The 12,275-nt window shown below is 37.7% G+C and overlaps 1 protein-coding gene and 1 pseudogene across 3 annotated transcripts in view; one reads left to right on the top strand and one right to left on the bottom strand.

Annotated features, from left to right (window-relative positions):
• Positions 1–12,275, top strand: part of EIF2B3 (eukaryotic translation initiation factor 2B subunit gamma) — a 113,375-nt gene that overhangs the window by 33,771 nt on the left and 67,329 nt on the right. For both annotated transcript variants that reach the window (XM_086385309.1, XM_086385299.1), the window contains one exon: positions 7,558–7,717. In XM_086385309.1, coding sequence (XP_086241435.1) covers positions 7,651–7,717 — 67 coding nt within the window. In that variant the 5' untranslated portion in view covers positions 7,558–7,650. The remainder of the gene's footprint in view (positions 1–7,557; positions 7,718–12,275) is intronic.
• LOC147375220 (glycine cleavage system H protein, mitochondrial pseudogene) lies at positions 8,093–11,176 on the bottom strand (annotated as a pseudogene). The gene has a single exon (XR_015158018.1). The product of XR_015158018.1 is annotated as a glycine cleavage system H protein, mitochondrial pseudogene (transcript).

Below are 12,275 nucleotides of genomic sequence, written 5' to 3'. Positions count from 1 at the left end.
AAATGAAATATATGGAAAAGCTTTGTAAATGGTAAAATGCTGTCCAATTTTAAGTTACTTGTTTTTGCCATCAACTTAGAGATAACATAGCCTTAGAAAACCAACTGAACTGATGATGGTAGCAGGTAGACTGTCATTAGTTTCCAAACTGGAATCTTTATGGATCAGAATTCTAAAAGTATGTGATTTGTCAGGCTGTTGCTAAAAAGGTTTTCAGAGACACATGTTTTAATGAATGAACTTGGATGGTAACATCTCTTTAACCAGAATGGTTAGCTTGTTATGGATTTTTGTGCCTAATTGACTTCTCTGATTAACTGAGAATTGCCATACATGGATTATTACTTTGGAATTAATTCAAGTTTTTTATTTTAATTGAGTATATTTCAATTGATATAAATATTGTATAGGTTATAGGCATACAGTTGGTTAGATAGCATCACCACCTCAATGGATATGAATTTGAGCAAACTCCAGGAGATAGCGCAAGACAGGGAAATCTCTTGTGCTGCAGTCCATGGGGTCGCAAAGAGTGGGACACAACCTAATGACTGAACACACAACACACATAGTGATTCACAGTTTTTAAAGGTTATACTCTATAGTTACTATAAGTATTTATTGTATTCCCCATGTTGTACAGAAAGAATTCAAGTTTAATTAAATTTGGTGAGCCTCAGAATTACACTTAACATGATTTAATCTTTCATATAGATTCCCAAAGTGAACTTTAAGGTCGCCACTATTATTAATGCCACTGAACCCAGAACATGGGTCTAGATAAAGAATTGATAATAGCTTGACCCTGGTAATCATAGAGTTTTGTGCCATGAAGGGCTTTAAAGTTGGTGCAGGCTTTTATCATATAAATGAGGAAACTGAGACTCAAAGAGGGAATGACTTATTCAAAGTCACATGTGTAATTAATAGGAAAAATAAACATGTCTAATCTTAGAAGTTACTTTTTGGGGATGATAAAATTCTAATTTTAGTTTCTTTTTTTTGTTGTTTGTTTAAACTTGATAGTTGTTTGTTTCTCATGTTGTTATAAATGCCCCTCTTTCATAACCCTCTGCTGATCTTCTTCCAAACTTTTAGGTTTCTAAGTAAACTGGACACTATTTCTATGTCATATACTTCAGGGTAAAATTAATATTCAAGTTACAGGCAGAAAATACATAATGTAATTGTAAGAGCATACTCTGTGGTCTTGAAATGGGGCAGTGATACATTTATCCTGTGGCATATGTGTGTCTGACACAAAGAAAAAGAATGAAGTTATTTATTATAAATTCAGAATAATAAATTATTTCAAAGTAAAAGTTTGATTTGAGAGAATAAAAAGCCTTTGTTATTTCTCTATTAATATCAGTACATTTGGAGATTAAAATTAAATTGTAGATATCTAAATCCTGAAAGAGATGTAATCAGCATTTTTATGTAGAACTCATTTAACAGAAATTAACACATTCTCAGTTAGTTTTTAGCTTCACATAGGAAAGATGAGTAGAATTCTTCTGTTTGTTCTTAACCTGAAGAGGAAAACTTATTGTAGAAAGGTGAATGAGCTAAAAATATTATAACTGTAAATGTTGAACCTGCATTTTAAAATTATAAATCTGGCATATCACCCTCTAGCCATGCTGTCCAGGACAATGGCATCTGATTTCTTTGCTTTCAGACATCTCTGCCTTTTCTTTGGAAGCAGCAGATTCGTCTCCTACCTCATTGCTTCAGGAGGCTGCCAAGTTACCTCTGTGATCCCTGCCTTAACTCCAAATAGTCACAAGTTCTACACAGGACAGTCAGCTCTGTCAGAAAGTATGCTGTTTCTAAACATCTAAAATTGGATGCTCTAATCTTTGAGTCAGTTTAAACAAGGAGAAGGAGGTAACAAGAAGATTGCCAGTATTTACTGATGCTTTTGTTTGCTATAGCAGATTGAATTCTGAGGATACAAAGATATAAGAGCTCCTTATGAAGATCAAAGTCTAGATGGAGAAAAAAACAGCTTAGTGATTTAAGGTCAGTAATGGATCAGAAAAGACTTCATCTCTAGATGAGACAATATATTGACTCTTTGTTTTCCAGTAACTATGGTAAGACCTGAATCTTGATGCGGTGGAAAGAGAGAATTGGGAATGCATTCTTGGCAGTTTACTGTAGCAGATTAACATTAACTATGTGGAGGGTGGATTGTGGGAGAGAGGCTGGCTAATTAGGTAGGTGGAGTCACATTTTGAAGACCCTTAATGTCATGCTAAGGAATTTGAACTTAATCCTGTAGAGCGATGATCTCCAAAATAGAGTGTTCTCAGAGCCAGAGGGTGTGCAGGATAGAGTCTCAGAGGAAAATATTAGAATCTCTAGTTCTTATTTTCTTGGGCTCTAAAGTCACTGCAGACGGTGACTGTCAGATCAGATCAGATCAGTCGCTCAGTTGTGTCCGACTCTTTGCGACCCCATGAATCGCAGCACGCCAGGCCTCCCTGTCCATCACCAACTCCCGGAGTTCACTCAGATTCATGTCCATCGAGTCAGTGATGCCATCCAGCCATCTCATCCTCTGTCGTCCCCTTCTCCTCCTGCCCCCAATCCCTCCCAGCATCAGAGTCTTTTCCAATGAGTCAACTCTTCGCATGAGGTGGCACTGGAGTTTCAGCTTTAGCATCATTCCTTCCAAAGAAGTCCCAGGGCTGATCTCCTTCAGAATGGACTGGTTGGATCTCCTTGCGGTCCAAGGGACTCTCAAGAGTCTTTTCCAACACCACAGTTCAAAAGCATCAATTCTTCGGCGCTCAGCCTTCTTCACAGTCCGACTCTCACATCCATACATGACCACAGGAAAAACCATAGCCTTGACTAGATAAAGTAATGTCTCTGCTTTTGAATATGCTATCTAGGTTGGTCATAACTTTCCAGTTAGCCATGGATAATTATTTTTTATTTTTTAACTTTACAATATTGTATTGGTTTTGCCATATATCAACATGAATCCGCCACAGGTATACACGTGTTCCCCATCCTGAACCCTCCTCCCTCCTCCCTCCCCATACCATCCCTCTGGATCGTTCCAGTGCACTAGCCCCAAGCATCCAGTATCGTGCGTCGAACCTGGACTGGCGACTTGTTTCATATATGATACTATACATGTTTCAATGCCATTCTCCCAAATCATCCCACCCTCTCCCTCTCCCAGAGAGTCCAAAAGACTGTTCTATACATCAGTGTCTCTTTTGCTGTCTCGTTGGGTTATTGTTACCATCTTTCTAAATTCCATATATATGCATTAGTATACTGTATTGGTGTTTTTCTTTCTGGCTTACTTCACTCTGTATAATAGGCTCCAGTTTCATCCACCTCATTAGAACTGATTCAAATGTATTCTTTATAATGGCTAAGTAATACTCCATTGTGTATATGTACCACAGCTTTCTTATCCATTCATCTGCTGATAGACATCTAGGTTGCTTCCATGTCCTGGCTATTATAAACAGTGCTGCGATGAACATTGGGGTACACGTGTCTCTTTCCCTTCTGGTTTCCTCAGTGTGTATGCCCAGTAGTGGAATTGCTGGGTCATAAGGCAGTTCTATTTCCAGTTTTTTAAGGAGTCTCCACACTGTTCTCCATAGTGGCTGTACTAGTTTGCATTCCCACCAACAGTGTAAGAGGGTTCCCTTTTCTCCACACCCTCTCCAGCATTTATTGCTTGTAGACTTTTGGATCGCAGCCATTCTGACTGGCGTGAAATGGTACCTCATAGTGGTTTTGATTTGCATTTCTCTGATAATGAGTGATGTTGAGCATCTTTTCATGTGTTTGTTAGCCATCTGTATGTCTTCTTTGGAGAAATGTCTATTTAGTTCTTTGGCCCATTTTTTGATTGGGTCATTTATTTTCTGGAATTGAGCTGTAGGAGTTGCTTGTATATTTTTAAGATTAGTTGTTTGTCAGTTGCTTCATTTGCTATTATTTTCTCCCATTCTGAAGGTTGTCTTTTCACCTTGCTTATAGTTTCCTTTGTTGTGCAGAAGCTTTTAAGTTTAATTAGGTCCCATTTGTTTATTTTTGCTTTGATTTCCAATATTCTGGGAGGTGGGTCATAGAGGATCCTGCTGTGATTTATGTCAGAGAGTGTTTTGCCTATGTTCTCCTCTAGGAGTTTTATAGTTTCTGGTCTTACGTTTAGATCTTTAATCCATTTTGAGTTTATTTTTGTGTGTGGTGTTAGAAAGTGTTCTAGTTTCATTCTTTTACAAGTGGTTGACCAGTTTGCCCAGCACCACTTGTTAAAGACATTGTCTTTAATCCATTGTATATTCTTGCCTCCTTTGTCAAAGATAAAGTGTCCATAAGTGCGTGGATTTATCTCTGAGCTTTCTATTCATGGGTAATTATTAAAGATTGAAGGCAGGAGGAGAAGGGGGCGACAGAAGATGAGATAGTTGGATGGCACCGCCGGACTCGATGGACATGTTTGAGCAAGCTCCAAAAGGTGGTGATGAACAAGGAAGCCTGGCATGTTGCAGTCCATGGGGTTGCAAAGACTCAGACATGACTGAGCGAGTGAACTGAACTGAATTATTAAAGCACCAAACTACTCTTGGAGACTGGATTGAGATTGGACCACATAGAAAAATGTAAATTGTGACAATTCACAGTCGTACCAAATAGCTGAATTCATTAGTTCCTTATTGGCAGGGGTGGGTATTGGGTGGTGATTTGGGTCATAGTCATTGTTTGTGGAAGTGCTGAGTGGGTAAAAGCATGGTAGTTACCTTACCCTGACAGTTTTTTCCCAGGGGAGTAAGTGTGTTTTTCTTTCTCCTTGCTGTAGGAAATTGTTTGCCAGATTGTGTTACTTATAACAATCTATCATGGAACAGCTGCCAGGAAAAGAAAAGAGGCTATTCCCAGTAGCTCTTCCCTCCTCCTACCCTACCATTACCACCACACACACATACATCCGGTTTTATTTTTTTCTTCTAGTTTTACTCAGTGGTTTTGGCTTGATTGAAATGTTCTTATAATGACAGATTTCTGGACTTTGCCATGGCTTTGTAATTGGTTTTCTAAGCTCTATTTGTTTGCTTTAGCCAAGACTAATCGGCAGCAGTTCAAGTTTGAATTCTGGGGTATCTTGAACACTAAAGTGCTATCTTCTACCTTCCCTTGAAGACCTTGTATGTTTCCACTTGGTCAAAAATGCACGCATTTACTGTCCTTTAAGAACTGTGCTTTTCACCCTTGACGTTGCCCTTGTTCCGTTACAGGAGCAGGCTTCGGTAAAGCTTACTGAGGACTGTTAGGATAGTGAATAGGGAGGTCTGTGGAGATGCCAGTTGGTCTCTACAGATGATGCATACTCTGATGTTAGAAAAGAACACAAGGCAACTGAGGGTTGATGTCTCCCAGGAACTTTCAAGTTAATTGCATTTCAGATATACAGTTGCTTCACAGTCCAAACAGTCTATGTTTATTCATGGTTTGTGGTCACACGTGATCAGAAATACTTCTGGCTCTTTTAAGAGTTTTTCCACTTTCTCTCTGTGGGTTCCAGTTAGTAGAAGAACATTTGCATTTCTAGAATGGCCTTTACATTTTTAGAATAAAAATTAAAACAATAGTCATTTATTTTCTTACAATTATAACTTTTATTAAACAAAAATAAACAGTATTAAAAAGATATAAGGATGATTTCATTTTCCTTTTAGACTTTAGTTTCTTCTTCCAGGATTTCTAGCCTTGGAAACAAAGTACATTGATCAGTCAGCAAAGACTTTTCCTCTGGAAATGCAGTTGCAAAGAGAACAGGAATGTGTTTGGTCTCAGTGAGAGTGGTGCATTCTTTGGGAACAGGCAGGAAGAGGGCCTGACAGAATAGCACCTCCATCTGTATCCCAGGTTCTGCCCTTTCAGACTGAATCCTTTCATTTCACACTGAGAACAGATGGCAACCAGACACTAGGAGGAGGGCTCTGTTTCTTGTGCTCCTTGGGGATTTCGCATTCAGCTTAGCAAAAAGTCATCTAAAAGCAGAGAGAAAAATGAGGCTGCAGACTGCTCACAATTATGCAGGACTTGTTTGGCATTCGTTATGCTGACAGATTTATTTTCTGCAGATATTGAATGATAACAGCATTTATTTTCTAAGACAGCATTGTCACCACTTCAGAAGCATCTGCATTGGGGTCGTTTTCTTCACTTTGGAGTACAGTTAATAATTTATTGTGGAACAGTCAGCTTGCAGAAACCAGTCATCTTATTAGAGAAACTTAGGAAAATAGAAAGGATTTTTTTTCTTCAACAAACTGTCATTTTTATTGTAATGAAATGGGGTAACTTCTCTGCGGCTCTAGTGACATGTCTTTAGTAATGGCCCATGCTTCCTGCCTTTCTAAGTACTGTTAACAAGAAGTGGGATTCTGCAGGCCATTTCTTCCTTAGCTTGCATGTATGTGGGCTGATTTGTTAATGTTTGACGGTTCCTGGATAGTGAGTTGCAGGCTTAGGAATTTTTTTTCCTAAAAAGAAGATGTTTATAGGAACTTTTTTTTTTTTTTTTAAGCTCAGTTAAGATCCAGAAAGAACTAGGAGAGCCTTAATAAGTAGAAGAGTAGGAAAAAAAAAAAAAAAATCCAAATTTGAACTTCTTAAACCTGAAGCCTTCAAAAGGAATTGTTTAGGTTATAAATAATGAATTTTATGTAGAAAAAGAAATGATGGTCCTAGTACAGATTCTATATTTGGAATAAGAAATTACAGGCAGTAAGATAAGGCATTCTGATGGTTGAGTCTCACTTTCTGAGCAAGTGCGATTCTTTTTCCTAGAATGTAAGTTGAAATTGTCTATTTTCCCCCAAAGCAAGAATCTTGATTTTAAATTAAAATTTTAGAAAAGTTGCAGCCACTTACAAAAATTTCTCTAGATATTCACTTTGTTCTTTAACCTAAATAATGTAGTCCAGTGTTTTTCAGATTTTTTAAAATAGCAGAATTTGTATTGTTATGAGGATTAAATGGATGCTTTTATACATACCTAAAGTTGTAGTATAATGGTTTATTAGCTTGACTGTTTTCCCAAAGAGGGGCACATTATAATATATTCATCCTGTTATTTATTTCCTAGTATTATAGCAAAGTGACTGCTTTAAAATAAAGTATTTCACAATCTTATTGGATCATCAGACTGTGTGAAAGCACCTTTTAAACTGTAAAGAGACATAAAAATTTTAAGATCATTAACTCCATACACAGAAATAGACAGTGTGATGGTTTTCATACTCTCTTCCTTAGAGCCCAGGATTCCAGAGGTGCCTCAGGGACAGCAGCAGTAAGGCACACACAAAGGGGAGGTGGGATTTCCAGACCCTCCCCCAACACAGTTCAGCTAGAACAACCTATTTAGTTTACCTACTCCACCACTGTGAAAAAGGTTTAAGGACAAGTGTCCAGTTTGTGTGTGCTTCTGAGACATTGTGAGTTTATCCTGTGATGATTTTGTGTGATCCTTTGTCCCTTGTGATACTGACTTTTCCTCTTCTCCTTTGACAGACAGATGTACTGGTCCTGAGCTGTGATCTGATAACAGATGTTGCCTTACATGAGGTTGTGGACCTATTCAGAGCTCATGATGCATCGCTTGCCATGTTAATGAGAAAAGGTCAAGAAAGCTTAGAACCAGTTCCAGGTCAAAAGGGGAAAAAAAAAGCAGGTAAGGAGGGTGGAATTTGATTTATTTCTTTGTCAACTTCTTATAATTATCATACATGCTTTCACTTAAAAAGAAATATTTATTGAAAACTGACTGTGCTGCAGGCACTGTGCTAGGGGTGGATGACATAAAGTCAAATAAGACACAGTCCCTGATTTAAAGAAGCTTATAGCTATTGATTATGTATTATCCAAGAGGCTTTTGTCTACAGAGAGGAGCACTCAAAACTGTTTGCATTGTGTAACTGAATGCATATACCTAAGAAATAAAAAAATTAATTTAAAATCACTTTTTAAAACATAATTAAAATCCGATGACAAGTTAGATATCTTTAAGCAATTAAGATTACTATTGCACATTTAGAATGGTTGATTCTTTTTTTTTAAAGTTGTTTCAAAGTAGTTTATTTAGGGGTTCCATTTTCACTCCTCAATAGATTTTATGTATTTCTCATATGCTTCTTCACTCATTAGTTCATCTAGTTCTAAAGGGTTACTGAATGTCATCTTGATCAGCCAACCATCTTCATAACAAGACTTGTTGACAAGTCCTGGATTTTCTGCTAGAGCTTTATTAATTTCAGTTACTTCTCCTGATAGAGGTGACTAGAGTTCACTAGCAGCTTTCACACTTTCCAAAGCACCAAACTCCTCTTGTTTGTTCAACTGTGTTCCAACTTCAGGCAGACTACAGTAAACATCTCCCAAAGCTTCCTGTGCAAAATTGCTGATTCCCACTGTTCCAACACCATTTTCTGTTGTTATCCATTCGTGTTTTTCTGTGAATTTCCGTACCGACAGCAGAGCAGGGCCGGTGCGCAGCGCCCGGACGGCACCTGCCCGCAGTCCCCAGGGCCGCGGCGAGCAGGGCCCGCTGGGTGCCGAGATGGCGCGCAAGCTGCCGACTGCGGCCAGCAACCTCCGCACCGTGCACAGCGCCATGTTCGCACAGGTACAGAGGGTCTCCGCGCGGCACCTCTAGAATGGTTGATTCTTTTGAATACTCCAGTGACCCTGAAAGTTGCTCAGTCGTGTCTGACTCTTTGCAGCCCCATGGACTATACAGTTCATGGAATTCTCCAGGCCAGAATACTGGAGTGGGTAGCCTTTCCCTTCTCAAAGGGTTCTTTCAACCCAGGAATTGAACCATCTCTCACATTGCAGATGGATTCTTTACCAGCTGAGCCACCATGAACCCTAAATAGCCAGTAAACAAAACAGTCATTAACCATGTTTTGTCTTGGGATGACAAAATATCTTGATATTTCCCCGGATTCCAGTAGTGGGTTATTTTTTTAATTTTCAGAGAGTTATAGTAATCTTACCAGATCCAAAAGAAAAGGAATAATACTCTACTCCAGCCAGGGTTATAGAATTTGGGCTTTTGGTTTATTGTTGATTTTTAGTTAAGGCATAGTTCATGACTGCTTTTCCCAGAGTATTTCAGCTGAGTCATTCATATTATGACTGGGCTACTTTTAATAACTGAACTTATGACCAAAACACTTTGTGAGATCATACTTTTTAATATAGGTTTTAGTTTTTCCTATAATATGCTTTTTCCCACTGGAATGATGTGTCCTTTAGATTTTTCTTAGCCAGCATTATATAACCCATTGTCCTGTAATTATATATTGACATGGTCTGTTACAATTATTAGAAGCTATGTATGGTTTATTAGTATCTGATTATTATTAATAGAGCCACCTAGAATGTTCATTCATAGGATTTTAGTAATGTAGTTTATACTTTTAGCTCTCTTTTTCAGAACATTTGGTTAATTTATTATTTTGAACTATAGCATTGAAACTTCTTTCTAGGTACTTTTTGTATTAAAGCAATCACTGATACAGATTAATTGTTGAATCCTCTTTGTACCTTGTTATTATGTATACTTCCCACGTGGATCAGTCCTTTGGTTCTTGACGTGATTTCTACTTTTGTGAGCTCTGGTTTGCTTACAATTCCTTGTATTCATCCTTTTCTACCTACTAGATAGAAGCAAGTGTATTGTCAGACTTTATCAACATATGTATATTTTACAAATATTATTGTTTTCTTTTTTGAAAATCTTATTATAACAATCTAAAAAAATCTGCTTATAACAATGTAAAAAAATCAAATACCTTACTATAGTTACTCTTCTTGGTATTATAACTTTTTTGTACATTGTATATTAGCTTTTATGTCTTAATTATCATTATAGATGAGTAGCTTTTCATAATTTTATTTTAAATTAACTATTTGTCCATTTAAAAATTGATGCTTAAATCGTAACAACATGGTTATTGGAAGTTTTCTTTAAGGTGGCTCTTCTGTTTTTGAAAAAGTATGATGTTCACTGGTAACTTGCTATATGGTTAGATTCTGAGTACGGAGGGCAGGGAAGCTGGAAATGGTACTGGAGAGAATACAGGGATTAGACTAATGAGTTTGAACTTTATCCCTGAAACAGTAGGGATGTACTTGAGGAATTTTAAATAAGAGAATGTCATAATCAGATTTGTATTTTAGATTTTTTCATTCTTTACATGAAATTTTGAACCCCTAAGTATCTATATTTTGTTGTATTTGAGGACTAAGTTTTAAATTCTTACCATGGAATGCTATGCATTTCAATGATAAGCATTTTTTTTTAAGAATCATAAATATCTCAGATTGTATGTTTGGTCTGCCTCTTGACTGCTCTTATGTGCCAGAACAGCCAGTGGTCCTCTCTTTCTCAGATATTGTTTAATAGTCTGGATCCGTTAGATCCAAGTTTCCCAAACAGTGTTCTTACTGGCTTATGGGAGAATGGCTAATGGCTAGATGTTTCAGGAGCCATCTTTCTTCCTGTTGCCACTTCCTTCTCAGATTTTTAGGAACTAAAGATACTGAGGAGGGCAGGATCAAATTAATTTATGTTTGGATTTTTGGAGCTTATTATTCATACTGCAAGCCTTTACATGTGATGTTCTCTGCCAGAAATACTCTCCCCTTACCTGAAACACATGCACTCTAAATCCAACTTAACTTCAAGTTATCTGCTAAGAGAGGCCTTCCTTGACCCTCTAATTCAACCCCTATTTGCCTACATATGGCAGCCCTACTCTTGTACTTACTCTCTCCTCTATTGAACTATAAGCTCCATGAGAATAGGAGTCATGTCTGTTTTGTTTGGTTTATCCCCACATCTGGCTGAGTTATGGCCCATGGTGACCAGTCAGTAGATACTACTAGAATGGTTGAGGGGCCTGCCTATAAAGATATCTCTATTGCCCTCAAGGTAAGAGGAAGTATATTCAAGCCCTAGATGTTTAAGTCCTAAAAATTTGAGTCTAAGCTGTAGTTGGGTTCATGAATGCGTATTATAAGAGTCTGAGTTTCAGCAATATACAATATACTGACACTACATTGCCTTTTTTTTTTTTTTTTTTAGTTTAATCGTAGTTCCCTGACCAGGGATCGAACCTAAGCCCCTGCAGAAGAAGCGTAGAGTCCTAAATACTTGATCACCAGGGAATTCCCATTGCCTATTAATTTGTGTTTAGAAATGTTTCCAAGATTTTTAAATTAAACAGCTGCTGCTGTAGTATGGTTGTTAAATGCACAGGTTCTGGAATTCAGACTGAGTGGGCTTCAGTGCTCAAAAACTGTGCAGTCTTGGACAAATTATCTAACTAACCTGAACTTCATTTTCATTATCTATAAAGTGAGACTGAATCCTTTGAGGATTTTTGTGTGAGAATTAAATGAGATGTCTATAAATCAGGCAGTCTACTTCTTGAAACAGCATAGTTGGTCATCTATATCCGGGTTTCACAATATGAATTCAACCAACCAGTTGTATAAAGATTTCCATTCACCATCCTTGCTTAGAAAATTCAAGGTTTCCTTCTCTCTCAATTTCAGTGAAAACATATTGTATTTATTTTGCTTCATCACAGATAACATGTTTACTAAGAGGCTTTTTTTCCAGGGCATTCCTCTGTTCAACTGTTTAATGCTATTAAAATTATGGTTTTATGATACAAATTATTGACTATTATCTCTACAGTTCCTGTGTCTCTTGGAATGTTTGAAATGGAAAATGTTGTAGGAAACTGTTATTTAACTTACCCAGTTCACTGTAGTATTTCTCAAACTCTTTCCTAGTTCTCAGAATAATGGATAGCTTTGGTCCAGACTGTGTTAAGTCATTTCAGTCGTATTCAGATGTTTGCAACCCCATGGACTGTAGCCTGCCAGGATCCTCTGTCCAAGGGATTTTCCAGGCAAGAATACTGGAATGGGTTGCCATGCCTTTCTCCAGGGGATCTTTCTGACCCAGGGATTGAACCCTTGTCTTTTATGTCTCCTGCATTGGCAGGCAGGTTCTTTACCTGGGTCCAAACAAGATCAATATATATCAGGGTGCTTCAGAATCTCACAAATGAAAGCTGTCACTTGGTTGTCACCTCTCAGTCAGCTTAGCTCCCTCTATATTAACACATGTTGGCAGGCAGTTCTGAGTCTGTATTTCTTTTGCTTCAGCTTCCTTTATTTCTCTCAAAGCTCTACTTCAACAAGCAAACTTC

The sequence above is a fragment of the Bos grunniens genome, chromosome 3, assembly GCF_055505025.1.
Source record: "Bos grunniens cultivar Pamir isolate PY7600 chromosome 3, Bosgru_T2T1.0, whole genome shotgun sequence".
Taxonomy (NCBI): domain Eukaryota; kingdom Metazoa; phylum Chordata; class Mammalia; order Artiodactyla; family Bovidae; genus Bos; species Bos grunniens.
This window is presented reverse-complemented; position numbering and strand designations above follow the sequence as displayed.